Here is a 17108-nt window from a genome sequence, read left to right on the forward strand (position 1 = left end):
TCTGCCACAACTCAAACAAACTAAAATGTATTAAGTGAGTGGTTTAAGGAGTTACTGTGAAGTGTAAGGTGAGGTGGTTCACCTGCGTAAGGTTTGCAGCTCCTCTTTCAGAGTGTGACTGTGCAGCAGGGCCTTCTCTCTTTCTCTCTGAGCTTCCTGAAGCTCCTCCTCAAGCTGTAGAGATTGGAGAAATGCATGTCAGCTCATATCGAGCTCTGTTACAACACACTGTTCATGTATGGACAGAACTAAACTTTAGGGACCACAAAGAGTTGTAGTACATGAAGAGAACAGTTTAAATGAATACATTATATTGGTAATTTACTTTGTTGTCTCTTAACTAAACCTACAAATAAATCCATGAGGAGAATTAGAGCACGGTAAATGAGTTTACCAATAGCAAAAGCAAAAGAAAAGGAAAAATGCAAATAAATAATACATAAATAAAAACGTATGAAATCAATACATAATATTTAATAATTGATATCTATTTTATTGTTTCCTGACTAAAGAAATACAAGAAAGAAGAAAAAAAGTGCTCAAATTAATACATGCTATTTATGCAAATAAATTCAAATAAATGTGAAATTTTGCATGCACTGTGCTTTCATCAGTAGGTGAATGTGAATCTGAGAAGTTAGCAAGCTCAATTTCACACATAATGCCTCTGAAGTGCCTGTTTCTCTTACTGTCACGAAGTGCAATCAAATATTAAATAACATCATTTCATATTTATTGGCTCATTTCATTGTTTTCTCTACTTCAGATCAGGCAGAACTTAACTTTTCTTTATCGCCAATGTCAGACAGATAACCATCTGAACTCCAACTGAACTTCATTCATTGGTTCGTGTGCACACAAGGAGAAACTCACTCTGAGGGGGATCTAATTTACTCTACTGTCACCTGCTTAGCAGCGGTGTGTCGTGAGACAGAGGGATCCCTGGGCCGGTGGGTGCGGGGAAGGCCGGGTAAACACTGTCCCCTACCTCTCAGTGCCTAAACCTGCGGCACAATAAAGCCCTGCTAATGACCAGCCGTTGAAACAGATGTATTGATGGACTCATCCTATCAACAGCTGGGCGAGGAGACAGACACAATGCAGACTGTCTAAACAAACATGACAACCTGTGCTACTGTAAAAAGGCCTGCAATTTCCCCCCCGTGAGAGACAGAGAGAGGACAAAGACAGGGAAAGTTGAGAAGACAAACAGAGAAGAGGGGGGTTAAAAGAGACATGTCCGTTTTTTGTTAAAGAAATAGTTTCCCCAAAAATGAATATTCTGTCATTTACTGACCTCCATGTTATTCCACACCTGTGTGTCCAGAGGAGCACTAAAGGAGACATTTTCAAGCTTCAGACAAGGCAAATAAGCACTTAAAGTTTGCGAGTGCTATATTCCAAATCTTCAGAAGTCATATGATATCTTTGAGTAGAATTGCAAATGAAATTAGAGAGTGGAAAAGAAAGATTTTAGGCAAATACTGAGGTAAACTGGTCTGTTTTTCATACAAAGTTATCCTATAGAAAGCATGAGACATGTGAACTAGACTCTATGAAAAGTCTTTAAAAAATATGTCCCAAAGTACTTTTAATATGAAGAAATGTTCCGTAATGATTTTTTTCCCAGGTGTTTTACCCCATATTTTGAAAGACACATTGCATTGTGCAGTGTTTTAGAATTAGAATGATTATTCAAATTTTATAGTCATAGTTAGCAATATAATTATCATCTTTGGTGTCAATTGGCTTTTAAATGTACTTTTTTTGTGCTTTTTATCACAAAAACAGCAGCTCAGAGATTCACATCAAAGTTTGTCCTTTTGCGTTCCTCACAATAAAGAAAGTCATACAGGTTGGGAATGACATGATGGTAAATAATGACAATAAGTATTTCTTTGTTGAACGATTCCTTCAAAAATGAATGCAAGACTTGGATTTATCATAAGCGCTGGAGATAAATGACTCTTTGGTAACTTTTTCTATACCGTAGGGTTTGTAGAATTGAGGTGTGTCATTGATAGGCTTGGAATTTCAACAGTTTTCTTCAGAAACACATGAATGGTGTCTGTGCCTTATCTTCAGGGTGTATCATAAACTGCGATAAACCTTGAAAGCTTTCATCCTAAAGGATGCATTGTCTGAAAAACACATTCAGTATGACACCTGTTTGATATTAAGCAGTATCTTATTAAGAGACACTGAATGGGAGTTTCTTTTTCACTAAAATCAAGTGGAGCACAATAGCCAAAATCAGCAATGCTTCACAAAAATGTTACTTGCAGACATGCAACATGCCCAGCTAACAAATAAAAGTATTTTAATAATGTTTTGCTAATGATCCCATTAAGTTATGAAAACATTATTTCTGAATGTTCTGTGAGCATTTAAAATGTCCAGTTTTTGAAGTGTATTTTTCTTGGTTAGGTAAATGTAAGAATAAAACATAAAGGGAATGTTCGACTGCATATCTGCATATCTGATAAATTAAATAACAATCACTTAAAATGTTCCAGAATTTTTTTTCCAAGAATGATACAGAAGTAGTTTTTAACAAAATGTGTTCTAAGAATGTTTTGATAACGTTCCTATTAAGTTACAAAAACATTATTTTAAATGTTCTCTAAAAATTTTAAACATCCAGTTTTTTAAATGTTAACATTTTTTTAGACAAACTAAAATAACTTACAATTAAAATGTTTCAGAAAAACATTCCATGAATAAAGCATGTTTTTAAATGTGTTCAGAGGACGTTTTCTAACGTTCTCAATAAGTCATGAAAACTTTATTTCTGAATATTCGCTGAACATTTAAAATTACCAGTTTTTTATGATTTAAAACATTTCTTTTCACTTAATGTTTAGTTAGAGAAAACATTAAGAGAACCTTCAATTTTATAATTCTGCAAACATTATAGGAATATTGCTTCTGAATGTATTCTGAATCTGAACCATCTGAAAGTAGTAAGTAGCAACAGTTAAAAAATGTTAGACGCACTAATAATTAAAATGTTTAAGAAAAAACATTGCATTAACACTGCATAAATAGAGTTTTTGTGCTAACGTTTTGACAGTGTTATTAAAAATCAGATCAATGTTCAACTTTAAATCAATGTTCTATTACCGTTTCTGGAAGATTAATAGTTCATAACTTTGAGAGAACCATTATACACCTCCGATGCAGCCTGTGATTAAAAACCTTCAACTGCAGGCTAAAGACACAAATGCAAACGCAATCTTTGCATGCTATAGATAAGTCTGTGTGCTTTTGTACCACAGTGCATGACTGTAATGGAAACAGGCCTATGACTCAAACTCTCGTTTAAATCCCTGAAACACTTTTGCCCACAAGCACATGCAGCTTCCACTGTTGCAGGCCCAATCATTCTAATTACTGGAGTGCAGGTCTTGCAAGTCAAAGAGAACATCAAAAAGCCTCAAACCTCTAAAGTCAATATGTACTTTTCTCCAACAGGGAGGGGAGCTCGACTTCAAAGCACAATTCTTTTAATCTTATGTATTTTATCAGCATTCATTACAATATTATCCAAATTAGGTTCCCATAGTAACGTGCTAACCTGTAGAGATTAAGCCCTGCAAAGGAGGGTCGCAGCCTTGACCTTTACACGCGAGCGTTTGGTGGGGCAGAGGTGGGCTGGTCGTGGCCTTTCTGACCCAGTGGGGAGAGGAGGATGTGATGGAGGTTATCAGCGGTGTCACAGTCCGCTCTGTCGCTCTGACTGGAGCTCATTTAATGCTGCACGGCCCGAATCAAGTCAGAGGTCACCGAACGCTGCCACTTATAAGCGGTATGCAAAATATTAGATGGTACATATCATGAAAAAAAATATTTTTCTTGCTGAAAATAAATAAAGAGTTGTAAGCACATCATTCATTAATAAAAACTAAGGTGCAAACACGTGTTAAATCATCATGGTTATGACATCACAGCAATAACCACATTAATAACATACGACCACCCACATTTACATAGCAAATACTCAGTATTCAGCACATTGGGCTGCACTGACAAACAACAGTGTGAACTAAACCACTATGCAAAATTAGTAAACCATAAAATGGATAATTTCATATTTAGGAGTCTTAGAGGCACACTGAAAGAAATAGGCTTTGAAATAGTTTTCACTTATTACAAAGAAATGGCAAGTAACACACTGACTTAAACATGAGAATTTCAATGTTTCCTGAAACACGCTCCAATAATCTTTTACTACAAAAGTACTTATTTTTTTCTTTTTACAGTGTAAAAAATGGAATTGACTTAATTGTATGAATGTTCACGTTTGCAATGTACTCAAATAATAAAAAATAACTGCACTTTAGATAATATATTAATCTACTTGAGTGTACTTGAAAATAACGTCTCGGTTACGTATGTAACCCTCGTTCCCTGATGGAGGGAACGGAGACGTTATGTCGAACGACATATGGGGTCTCACTTGGGTGGCCAATCATCTCTGAATTTAAGAGAAAACGCCAATGAAAATTGGCTAGTGGATTAACACACCTGAGCCACTCCCTGTGCCACGGGTATAAATAGGGCGACAGGTGCATCCACTCATTAGGTTTTACGCTGAGGAGCCGAGAACGTGTCCCGGCAACAGCGAACGGTTCAAGGTTGTGGCATGGGGACATAACGTCTCCGTTCCCTCCATCAGGGAACGAGGGTTACGTACGTAACCGAGACGTTCCCTATCTGTCGGTCACTACGAGTTATGTCGAACGACATATGGGGTCCTATGGAAAACGCCACAACCTGAACACCGTCACAACCCTGTGGCGCTGCAATTGTCGACAAGCCCTGGTGTGCCACAAAAGCTACGCTTAAGGTCGTAACCTTCCCAAAGCCCCAGCGCAAATTCACTGACCTTGGTACCGAAGGGGCCAAAGGGTGAGTACATCGCTGCTGGAGAAGGCCATGCTGCTGTTCCGCCCACATAAAGTTAATGGAAGGGATTTCAACCTTCAGAGAAAGATTGCTTCAAATCTTCCCTATTTGTTCTTTCAGCTGGCAAGACAATGGGGAAGCGAGCCTAGGAAAAGGTCGCTACGGAGACCACATCCTACCCGTAGGGAGGTGACATGTGGATATACCGATATGGACTGACCCAGGGGGCAATACTACATATGGAAGGGGTCTCTGAGGCAGGTCCTACATTGGAGTAGGGATGGAATGGCTGCCGGAAGAGACTGACAGAACGGGTCTGCCAAGGGAAGACACGGGTTTGCCAAGAGGGAAACCTTACCGTGGAAGAATACACATATGGGATTACCCGTAGGGAACCAAGCCATATGTACACCTAGCCCAGTACAGGGGCTGACCGGAACTCCGGGCATGCTAATGCCAGTACTGGGCCTGGCGACAGACTGCTCCGCCAAGTCTGACTGCCGAGGGTGCTGGAAGATGCTCGACCAGGGTACGCCAACCGGGGAACTCTACTGGGAGAAGAAAGGCGCTCACATCCCCGTGTTAGGGGGAATGGCGCAGCAAGCGTGACACCCAGCCAGCCCTTCCCGCCAGCCAGCCCTTCCCGCCAATTACCTGTTACCCAACACACGGAAAGAAACTGGCTCCACACTGAGGTTGTAAAACCTCGCAAAGGTGTTAGGTGTCGCCCAGCCCGCAGCTCGACAGATGTCCGCCAGAGAGGCGCCGTGCGCCAGTGCATAGGAGGAGGCCACACTCCGTGTGGAGTGGGCCCTCACCCCCAGGGGGCACGGCTCGCCTTGGGAATGGTAAGCCAAGGCGATGGCATCCACTATCCAGTGGGCCAACCTCTGCTTAGAGACAGCCTTCCCCTTCTGCTGACCTCCAAAGCAGACCAGGAGCTGCTCAGAGCTTCTGAAGCTCTGGGTGCGGTCCATGTATATGCGAAGCGCTCTTACAGGACACAGCGACGCCAAGGCTGGATCTGCCTCCTCCAGGGGCAGCGCTTGCAGGTTCACCACCTGGTCTCGGAAGGGAGTGGTGGGAACCTTGGGCACGTATCCAGGCCGGGGTCTCAGGACAACATGAGAGTAGGCCGGCCCGAACACAAGGCACTCTTCACTTACCGAAAATGCTTGGAGGTCCCCGACCCTCTTGATGGAAGTGAGCGCGATCAGGAGCGCTGTCTTGAGAGACAGGATCTTAAGCTCGACTGAATCCAGCGGCTCAAAGGGACCCCTCTGAAGTCCCGCCAGGACAATAGAGAGGTCCCAGGAGTGAATCAGGGGTGTCCTAGGAGGATGTAACCTTCTGGCACCCCTCAGGAACCTAACGATCAGGTCATGCCTCCCCAGGGACCGGCCGTCCACTGCATCGTGATGGGCTGCAATGGCAGCCACATACACTTTCAGGGTGGAGGGTGACAGCCCACGCTCCAACCTTTCTTGCAGGAAAGAAAGCACGACTCTGACCGGGCATCTCTGGGGGTCTTCTAGGTGAGAAGAACACCAATTCGTGAACAGACTCCACTTCAGAGCGTAGGCCTGCCTCGTAGAAGGGGCTATAGCCTGAGTGATAGTGTCTACCACTGCTGGGGGCAGATCACTTAGGTCTGCCGCGTCCCATCCAGAAGCCACACGTGGAGGTTCCAGAGATCCGGACGCGGGTGCCAAATGGTGCCAAGCCCCTGAGAGAGAAGGTCTCTCCTCAGGGGGATGCGCCAGGAAGGGGCTGTGACGAGGAGCATGAGTTCCGAAACCCAGGTCCGGGTGGGCCAATAAGGCGCAACCAACAGGACCTGTTCCTCGTCCTCCCTGACCTTGCACAGTGTCTGTGTGAGAAGGCTCACTGGGGGAAACGCATACTTGCGTAAAGCCCGAGGCCAGCTGTGTGCCAGTGCATCTGTGCCCAGGGGGGCCTGGGACAGGGAATAGTACAGCTGGCAGTGGGAGGACTCGTGGAAGCAAACAGGTCTACCTGGGCTTCCCCGAATCGACTCCAGATCAGCTGGACCGTCTGGGGATGGATTCGCCATTCCCCGGGGAAAGTGAGCTGTCGTGAAAGCGCGTCGGCTGCACGATTGAGCTCCCCCGGGATGTGGATAGCGCGCAGCGACTTGAGCCACGTCTGACTCCAGAGGAGGAGATGGCGGGCGAGTTGAGACATGCGACGTGATCGTAGACCGCCCTGTCGGTTGATGTACGAAACAGCCGCAGTGTTGTCCGTGCGGACCAACACGTGCTTGTCCAGCAACAGCAGACGAAACCGTCGTACCGCTCCTGGACCACCAGCGTGGACATCGCCTTCCCGAGGGACCGCGCCGTGACCTTCGTTGCCCGTAAGGCGAAGTCAGTCGCCGTGCGCAGCTCCTGCATCAACCCCGGGTCGGTACCACCCTCGTGCATTGCTTTGAGCGCCTTGGCTTGGTGTACCTGCAGGATAGCCATGGCATGCAGGGCGGAGGCAGCTTGGCCCGCGGCACTGTGAGCCTTGGCAGCGAGCGCGGCCGACAGTTTACAGGCCTTGGACAGGAGACGCGGACGATTCCTCCAAGTGGCGGCGTTTTGTGGGCACAGGTGCACCGCAACCGCTCTCTCCACCTGGGGAACATCCACGTACCCCCTGGCTGCCCCGCCATCGAGGGTGGTGAGGATGGAAGAGGGAGACGAGCGGCTTCTGGCCGTGAAAGGGGCCGTCCACGACTTCGTCACCTCTTCATGCACCTCCGGGAAGAAAGGCACCGGAGCAGAACGAGGTTGTGAGCCGCGTCCCGCGCCGAGAAACCAATCATCCAGCCGCGAGGGCTCGGGACTGGGCGGTGTAGTCACCTCCAGCCCGATACTCACGGCTGCCTGGGCAAGCATGGCCGACAACTCCAAGTCAGATTCGGCAGCAGCAACAACACCCGAGGGGGGCAGCCCCGCCGAATCCTCATCCTCAGAGGTCGATAACCCATCCCCCGATGCAGCGATCAATATCTGATCTTCGGGCGGCGCACCGAAAGACACGCTGGGACCGCCGTGAGACGGCCCATCAGAATCAATCGGCAGATTCACGGGACAGGCGCTGCGGGAGGAGTGAGAGGTCCGTGGGGCGTGGCCCGGCGGAGAAGCTCTCACTGTAACCCTCAGATCTCCCAGAGCGCCAGCCGGCGGTCCTCTGCTCGAGCCAGAGAAACCGGGACGGGTGGCGACAGAGGGGTCTGCTGCACTCCCCTTGAGGAGTGAGAGACGCGATCGCAGCGCTGCCATGTTCATACGCCCACAGTAGACGCATGAATCATCCACGAGCGCAGCCTCAGCGTGTTGGACGCCCAGACACTGCAGACAACGCTCGTGACCGTCCACCGAAGACAGGAAACGACCGCATCCAGAAGGACACGGACGAAACGGCATCTTGAAAAAGACGCGAATCGCCCGTGATTTGCTCTTTTAGAAAACTCTCTTTTAGCCGAAGCGCCCAGGGGAATCGCCGTCACAGGGACACCGCTGTACCGCGCCGTCACACCGACCAGGAACAGCTTCTTTAAAACAAAGATGAATGGCTTTGTAGTGACTGCTCTCATCGACTACTCGGCTCCGAAGCAAAAATCTAATGAGTGGATGCACCTGTCACCCTATTTATACCCGTGGCACGGGGAGTGGCTCAGGTGTGTTAATCCACAAGCCAATTTTCATTGGCGTTTTCTCTTAAATTCAGAGATGATTGGCCTCCCAAGTGAGACCCCATATGTCGTTCGACATAACTCGTAGTGACCGACAGATAGGGAACCAAGTTGCTGCTTCATCATTAAAAATTTGAAATTACAAATATACTTAAATGCATGACATATTGTACAAGTTCTAATAGAAATGACAGCAGAAATGAAAGTATATTTTAATTTACCATAAATACTTGTCAGCACATTCAGCAGTACACTTTAACAATATTTTCAAGAATTATGAAATTACATATAAAGATTTACTTAATTCCTACTTAAGTGGGTCAAAAAATTAAGCTAATTCCATTTAATATAATTTACATTATAATACATACAAATTTTATTGCAATTAACATACAATTAAGTGTCCTAAAACATTACACTGAGTTTGCACTTAAGTCTTCTTTTAAAGTACATTATTTTTATGTAATAAGTACTCTTTTTAAAAGTATGCTAAAGTGTACTTCTTTTTAACTTTTTTTTTTTTTTTTTTTTGCTGTCAGGTTTTAACCTGCACTTTTCAAACATCGAAAAAATGTCTTAAAGTATCTCCTAAACTATTAAGCAAAGTAATACTTATTCCAAATGTTGCGAAAGTTTACATGCTTTTCACAGATTTTATCACAAGGTCTAATCCTGTGAAACACACGCACCCTTCTCTATTTCCGAGCCTGTGTCACCTGATGATGTCTGCTCAAACATATTCAGTTTGACAGGACAGAGACAAAAGTCTCGCAACCTCGTCTGACAACAAAGAGCTCAAACACACGAGAGCCCTCCTCCACAGAACACACTCATAAATCTCTCTCGTAACAGCTGATGCCCCGGGCTTTAAAACACCAGGAAGACTCACACCTTCTACTAAACAACTGAAACATCTGCAAAGAAATGCATGCTCTAAAAAAGGTATTTCAATGCAATCTTTATAAGGACCCACTATCATTTATTTTAGAGGGAATGAAACCAGGATATGATGCAAGTCAGATTCAAATCCATGAGCATCATAACTGAATCACCCCCATGTCATTCCAAAACTTTATGAATTTCTTTCTTCTGTGGAACACAAAAAATATTCAAAATAATTCCCTTTATTATATTTACTCCATTATTTATCAAAATGTTTTTATGAGAAATTAAATAAAAATCAGACATGCAAGAAAATAAATAAATAAATAAATCGACAAGCTTGAGGTTTGGTCTACTTTAAAAGACCAGGCGTTGTATTTTCTAGGAAAATAAAACTTTAATGCAAATATAATGATTTTTTGTCATAAATATCAACTATTTGAACATGTAACCAACCATTTCTTTGAAATAAACAATTTCTTAAGAGGAAATCAAAGGAATTACTTGACATGCTTTTAAACTTGCTTTTTAAAAGACTACCGGCAACAGGACTGAGAAAAATTTTCAACTTAGAAACCTTGTAAAAATGCAATAAAGTCACCTGACTGAGACTGACCAAAACACATTTTGAATAGTTAAATATACGTGTTACTAGATTCAGTGATTCATTTTAATTTGGAAGAGTTGCTATAAGCAAACGGCACCATTTCGTTCTTTTCTATAGGACAAAACCATATAGTGAACAGGGACTATCAAATAAATAAATAAAATGATCATAAAAGTAGTCCCTATAACTAGTTTGCTATGTTTCAATTTAGTCCATTCAATTCCAAAAATTCAAACGTGACAAGATGTTGGTATTAATTCACTGGTATTAAATGTGGCAGGTTTGAATGCACACAAGTGCAAATGAGATTTGAGAGCTTTGGCTTCTACTTCTGTGTTCCACAGATTAATTTCAGTCATTTCAATTTAAACAGAAGTGGCATTTTGGGGGAAAACCGACAGCAAAGACGCGACAAGCAAAACCCCATCAAGATAATATTATCCACATTTAATGATCCATGAGGGTCAGAGCAGATGAAATCAGAGTTAAAGGTGAGGTCTGGCCAGAGCGATGAAGGCCTAGAGAGTGATGGGGGCAGGAGCAGGCGTGTGAGATCACTTCACTGCTGTCAATGCAGAGGGAAAAGCTGCAGAGCAAACACAGGTGGTTCAGAGCGAGGGCAAAGCTCTCCACAACGAGCCATCCACATCCCCCACTCAGCATTTAGAGAGACTTGCATGCTTCAAACTAAAACCTGCCGACAAACCAGCATATAACATATTACAGATTCATGTAATGTAAGCTAATTCTAATCATCACAGAATGTAACAATTAACAACTGTTTGACCATTTTTGTCCCTTAATGAATCTTGTTTTTTGACAAAACACTCCAAAAAAGGTTTCTCTTATATACTCATGAAATGACCTACAATTGGTCCCAACAAAGCTGCTTTCTTGCTAACACACACACACGCACACACACACACACACACACACACACACACACACACACACACTTTAAATTACAGTCAGGAATTCCTGTAAAAATTACGTTTTAAATTTAAGATCTCAAATGAAATTGGCAGATTATTTTGCATTTACTGTGTCTTATTTAGAGGGAAAATTCTAAACAATCCTGTAGAAAAGATGTAAACATTGGAAAATGATCAAATGCATGCCTGATAATTATTGCACCTTAAAACACAAGCACACCCTTCTATAAACATTCTAGACATTTTAGATTTGAATTAGACATCATTTAGCCCAACTGGGCAACTGGTGGCCACAAAGACAGCAAAACCTGCCCCACAGTAAAGATGTAAAATAAATTTAGTGCGATGGCTCTGAGATGGTTGTTAAACAGGCTCTTTTACATGCGCCGAGGTGAAAATGACAGACTGACACAGACTGAAGAGATAAGACAAGGAATAGCCCTGGGTGCTATCAACTGACAAAAACAATTTGCAGGTGCTTTGCTGTTCTGGTGAATAATTATGATGAAATGACAACAAACACCAAATAAACCCCTAATTTCCATCTTAATTGAAAAAAACAACAACAACAAAACAAGTGGACTATTTTTTATTTCCATATAAAAAAAGCACTGTTTAACGTTCTCTATCCCTAAAGAATGTGGCGATTAAAAACCTAGAAATGAATCATCCAAATGAATCCCTGAAAGTTGAGCTAAAAGCTAAATATAAGGATCTGAGGAGGAGAAGTCTTTGCTCATCATCTTAAACTCAACCCTTTTTTTTTTTTTTTTTCCCCTGCAGATTTTCTCCGGCTTTCTTTAAAGTAAAATGTCAATCGATAAGTGGAAGTCCTGTTCATTTTCAAATGGTTTTGTGGATATGTTCCTGGCACTAGTTGACTAATTTTATGACAGCTGTTCCCATTTCGTTTTAAATTAAAAATCCCACTCTGTAATCCCAGGAGTCAATCTATAATTAAGGGGATTTATAGAAAAACCAAGTGCTACATTAATAACAAAATTTAATATAGTTCTTAATAAGCCATCAGTCGAACCGTCTTAAATGTGAAATATAATTTTTTTGAAATCTTCAGATTATAAATAATTATTTTATATCTACATATCTATTTAATGGTTGCCATGTGGCACAGTTGCATCCCAGCATTTTCAGACCACAGTCCAAATCATCACAACTAAATACAAACAAACCAGCATCTATTTGTTAATCATAACATCTGTGATATCACAAAACTGGAATATTGTTATGATCAGTTTTGTCCCTCACCATTGGTTCGTTTCATAAACTGTGAATCCGACAGTAAGTGTTCATCATATGACTACACCATCAAAACAAGTGATGACAGGCCTAGAAATATGCATAAATAAATACATTTATAAATAAATAAATACATTTTCCTTATACCACTTTTTTATTTATTTTTTAATTAGGGCTAAATAAATAGATATGATGACAACAAGGAGAATGAACATTTATTTAATAAATTAACATTTCAATAATAACAATAATAATAATAAAGTAAAATAAGTAATCATAAAATAATTAAGCAAAATAAAAATAAAATAATTTATATTTTTACAAATTTTATTATTGATAATTTATTCAATTATTTAGAATGACATAAATTACATAAAATGAATAAATAATAAAATAATGTATTTTGATTTATTAAATAATAATAAAATAATAAAGTAAATAATAATATAATACAATTATTTATTTTGATTTATTATTTATAAATTATCTAGATATATTATAAACTTTCTCATTGTTCTTATTATCATGTAAAATAAATAATATTTATTATTGATTATTTATTAAATTGTCTAACTTTTTGTTATCACTATTAATAATATACTATTAAAGAATAATAATTTCACTGCCATTGCACTCATATGTACATAGGCAATGAATAAAACTGTATATCCGAAGGAAAAATTCACAAGCTGATACCAAGTAATCAAATAAAACAAATAAAAACAGTCAAACTAACAATAAGAGAAGCTCAACCTCCATTCTGACATCTTAAGTGGTTAAGTGGATGATGACATCAATGAACTTCGTGCATTAGTATATTCACTTAAGATCCAGGTTAGTAATTGTGTTAAGGTCCGAGGCATGGCCCTGACTCAGCACCCCTGCTCACCCCAGTCTCTCTCAGTGCATGTTTACTCAGCTCTATCTAATGACAGCCCTTTTACAGCACTGCATTAAACTCAAGGGCTCTGGCTGCATCAGATAAATACAGCAAATCAAATAGGCTCATGTTTGCCCTGCGCTCCCTGACAGACCCGCGGCGAGGCATCGCAGCACACTGACCAGCCTGTGTCATCCTAAAACCCTGTCAAACAGACACCCAGGGCCACCAGTCTATCACTGCAAATCGCTGGAAAACAAGAGCAGGAGAGAGCAAATAGAAGTTAATGAATGATACAGTGGAGAGCGTAATGACGAGCTGATAAAGGGGCTGGGGCATCATATGCAGGACTGCACGTACGGTGAAGGTCGGATTCGAGAATCGTGTTGTTGGCAAACACACTGGCGTGTTTTGTGTATTCGGTGAAAGCTAGCGCAGGCTAACCCAAGGGCTCATGACATTAATTTCCAGAGGCTTCTTCAAACGTGTGTGTGTGTGTTTTACCTTGCTCGCTCGTTCTCGATTGTTTTGGGTGCCCAGGTGGTGGGTGCTGTTTGTAGAATTATAGAATGGATCTTTCACATGAATCAGCTCTTGCTCCAGACGCTTGCACTGGGGAAGACAGAGAGAAACGGCATCACTTGAATGCATTAAATCAGAATTTACCCAGGTGATTAGACCAGCTAAAAGACACTTGCTTTCACAGTTGGTTGCTGTTGCATTAACTAAACAAGCCAAAATGATGTTAAATTATCCTATTAGGTCAAACTCAATGCACTGTTTCTGTACAGTGGGACAGATGTTTCTCAGAAATTTCCATTATGCATTATAGTTTATTATTATTACTCACAATCTTATGGAATGCAATAGTTTTTTTTCTTTTTTGAAGAGTGGGGGATATTATATTGAAATAATAGTTTAAACTGGTGGACAAATATGATTATAACTTTTTTTGAAAGCGTTTAAATATTTGCATTAAAGTTGGCTCAGGAACCCTGTTAAGACCAGTTGCACTGCCATATGGAAAAATCATGTGTATTTAAGTCAGTTCAATGAGAGGTGAAATCTCTAAACCTACATTCTCAGTTATTACTATATTTACTGTAAGAACTTCAGCACAGACTTACTGATATTAACCTCCGTTTGTGTCTGTGATCCCTGGAGGGACAGACTCATTTGTGGTATAGTTCAAAAATAAAATCGCAGTCTTAAAATATGCACAAAATTCAATAGAGTGCTGTGGAACGTCCACAGAGGGGAAAGACAAGTAGTTTAAACCACTTCAGTAACTATTCATATATTTAAAAAAACAAATGGCAGACAACTGCTTGTGTTTTAGAGATGCCATTAAAGTTATATTTTTTATTACTATTGTTTATTTATTTGCATCTACCTGTAAAATTAATAAGCAAATGTATACATTTACATTTACATTTACATTTAATCATTTAGCAGACGCTTTTATCCAAAGCGACTTACAAATGTGAACAATAGAAGCAGTCAGGTCAACAAGAGAACAACAACAGTATACAAGTGCCATGACAAGTCTCAGTTAGTCTAGTATAGAACGCATAGGTAGGTTTTTTTTTTGTTTTTTTTTTTTTTATTAAAAGACAAGAAAAGGAAAAGTGCTAGTGTTAGTTGGTTAAGTGCAGGCGAAAAAGATGAGTCTTTAGCTGTTTCTTGAAAATGAGTAAAGACTCAGCTGTACGAATTGAGATTGGGAGGTCATTCCACCAGCTGGGGACAGTCCAGGAAAAGGTCCTTGAGAGTGATTTTGAACTTCTACAAAGTTGTATACAAAATGTAATAATCATTAAAAAAATCTAATATTTTAATATTTTAAATATATATATATATATATATATATATATATATATATATATATATATATATATATATATATATAATTTTTTTTTTAAACCCATGTAAAGGAATTATAAACGTATCCAATTTTCCCACAAATAGTACAAATAATAATGTTATATTGGTACAATTAATAACATGCCAAAGCAAATTTATTAAAAATATTAATCATAAAAAAAAAGAATTAAATTAGTAAAAATCAACCCAACTAAAATAAATAAATAAATAAAAGTCGTAATTATAATCATATAAAATATTTAGAATGACTAAATTCCAACAAATTAAACTACAGGTGTTTGGAGTAAACTGTGTAAACAATGGCTCAACTAAATGTACCTAAATAAATATAATGTCAAAGCGAAATATAAGCATGAAAATTATTAAATAATGCTTTTTTCCAAAAATGCCATAGGGCATATACTGTCAGTGTCAGTGGCTCAAATATGACGAATACTAAAATTATTATAAATACAAAATGCTGAAAATCATTTCACAACATTCAAATATAACCAAGTACTTTTAATCAATAGTTGTGCTTATACATAATAATTCCCTATTCACAAAGCCTATCCTCATTTTTCCATACAGAACGAGACTCTCTGGCGGGCTGTCAGACAGTTAAACAGGCGCTTTAAACACACACTGACATGACTAGCTCTTTGGTGGATATTATTGTAAGCAGGCTTGTTTTCTACCAGTCCATATGTGCTCCTCTCCATGTGCACATTCCAGGATCGACGGACACTTACCAGGAATGTAAACCATCCTCACGGCCTGACAAGTCCCAATGTTTCAACATTCAGCCGTCTCAAAGAGTAGCGCCCGTGCAAACAAGCCTCTCAGCCACCGACCCCAACTCCTGTCTCTTTCCTCTGCAGACTAAAATAATACCACCACCGTCCAGACAAAACACACAGCTCCTCTTTAGTGTCAGCCTGAGTTATGGTTCTCGGGCAGCAGATGTCTTTTAGAGGGAAACGTATTTTAATCAGAATGCACCTCTACGGTGATGCAAAAGACTGTTAACGCACCGAAAATAGCTGCAGTTGGGGCGAAATGGGGTGTAGGAACAGACATATTAATCTATTTTAATGTTTAAATCCATTTTAAAACACACAACAACACAAGAGCATGAATAAGAGGTCTGAACCACGTGACATGTTCAACGAGCGTAAAAAAAATAAAAATCAGCAGAATATCTCAAGACAACCTTAATTCACCACGAGATGCGACTTCATTTCCTCTCCCACTTTAACATCAGCACTCTATCAAGATCAAGAGAAATTCAATAAGCTCCCGGCACAGGGACATAACGAAGCGGATCTTATTCGCCACGTTAACTGTGAGGAGAGGATGGAAGTGAGAAGAATATTTATTTCCTCTAGCACTTATCCAGCTTTTCATATTCCAGTAGGCCAAAGGGATGCGGCGGCCCTCTGCCTGCAGCCGGGCTCTAATCCCTACGAGATGAGGAGGGAGATGGGAAGAACGGCAGGGGAGGGAGAAATCCTTGAGGATAGAGAGAGGACCCATTCCCGTCTCTGAGGGATTTGGCATGGGGTTTGCAACTTACTTCTGAAATTGCCCCACAGATTCAGGTTTTGGCCCCAATGAAAAATCAGGGCAGGGCAGCATTTGGCAGTGATGAGCTGGTGGTTTTTGGGGCGGAGTTAGAAGACTGACACCTGGCCTTCAGTTCATATCAGAGAGGTTGACACAGGTTGTCATTGGTTGAGCTGACACTGGCTTTCCAGTTGAATTTGTGCGCACAACAGGATTTCTTTTATGAATCTGGCCTGCCTCCAATAAAGGAAGACTCTCAGTGATACATTTACACTATGAACAGAGCAAAAACTAACCATAAGGTCTCAATTAATATTGTTCCCTTTTACATTTTTTAACATATTATTTAGACAAATTAAATGGCCTAAAACAGCATATCTATAGCATATCATGTTTTTAAGAAAGTCATAATAAAATACATTTTTAAAAGCAATAAAAAAAATATATACATTGGGGTCAGTAAGAAAATTTGATTAATACTTTTATTAATTCATTAAGAACTCATTCAGC

General features: G+C 40.6%; 1 protein-coding gene across 2 annotated transcripts in view; it reads right to left on the reverse strand.

Annotated features, from left to right (window-relative positions):
- The window catches only part of LOC132111346 (mirror-image polydactyly gene 1 protein-like), a 79811-nt gene that overhangs the window by 25607 nt on the left and 37096 nt on the right, over nt 1-17108 (reverse strand). For both annotated transcript variants that reach the window (XM_059518560.1, XM_059518561.1), the window contains 2 exons: nt 13674-13781; nt 83-174 (listed from right to left, as the gene is read on the reverse strand). In XM_059518560.1, coding sequence (XP_059374543.1) covers nt 83-174; nt 13674-13781 — 200 coding nt within the window. The remainder of the gene's footprint in view (nt 1-82; nt 175-13673; nt 13782-17108) is intronic.

Source organism: Carassius carassius, chromosome 31, assembly GCF_963082965.1.
Source record: "Carassius carassius chromosome 31, fCarCar2.1, whole genome shotgun sequence".
NCBI lineage: Eukaryota > Metazoa > Chordata > Actinopteri > Cypriniformes > Cyprinidae > Carassius > Carassius carassius.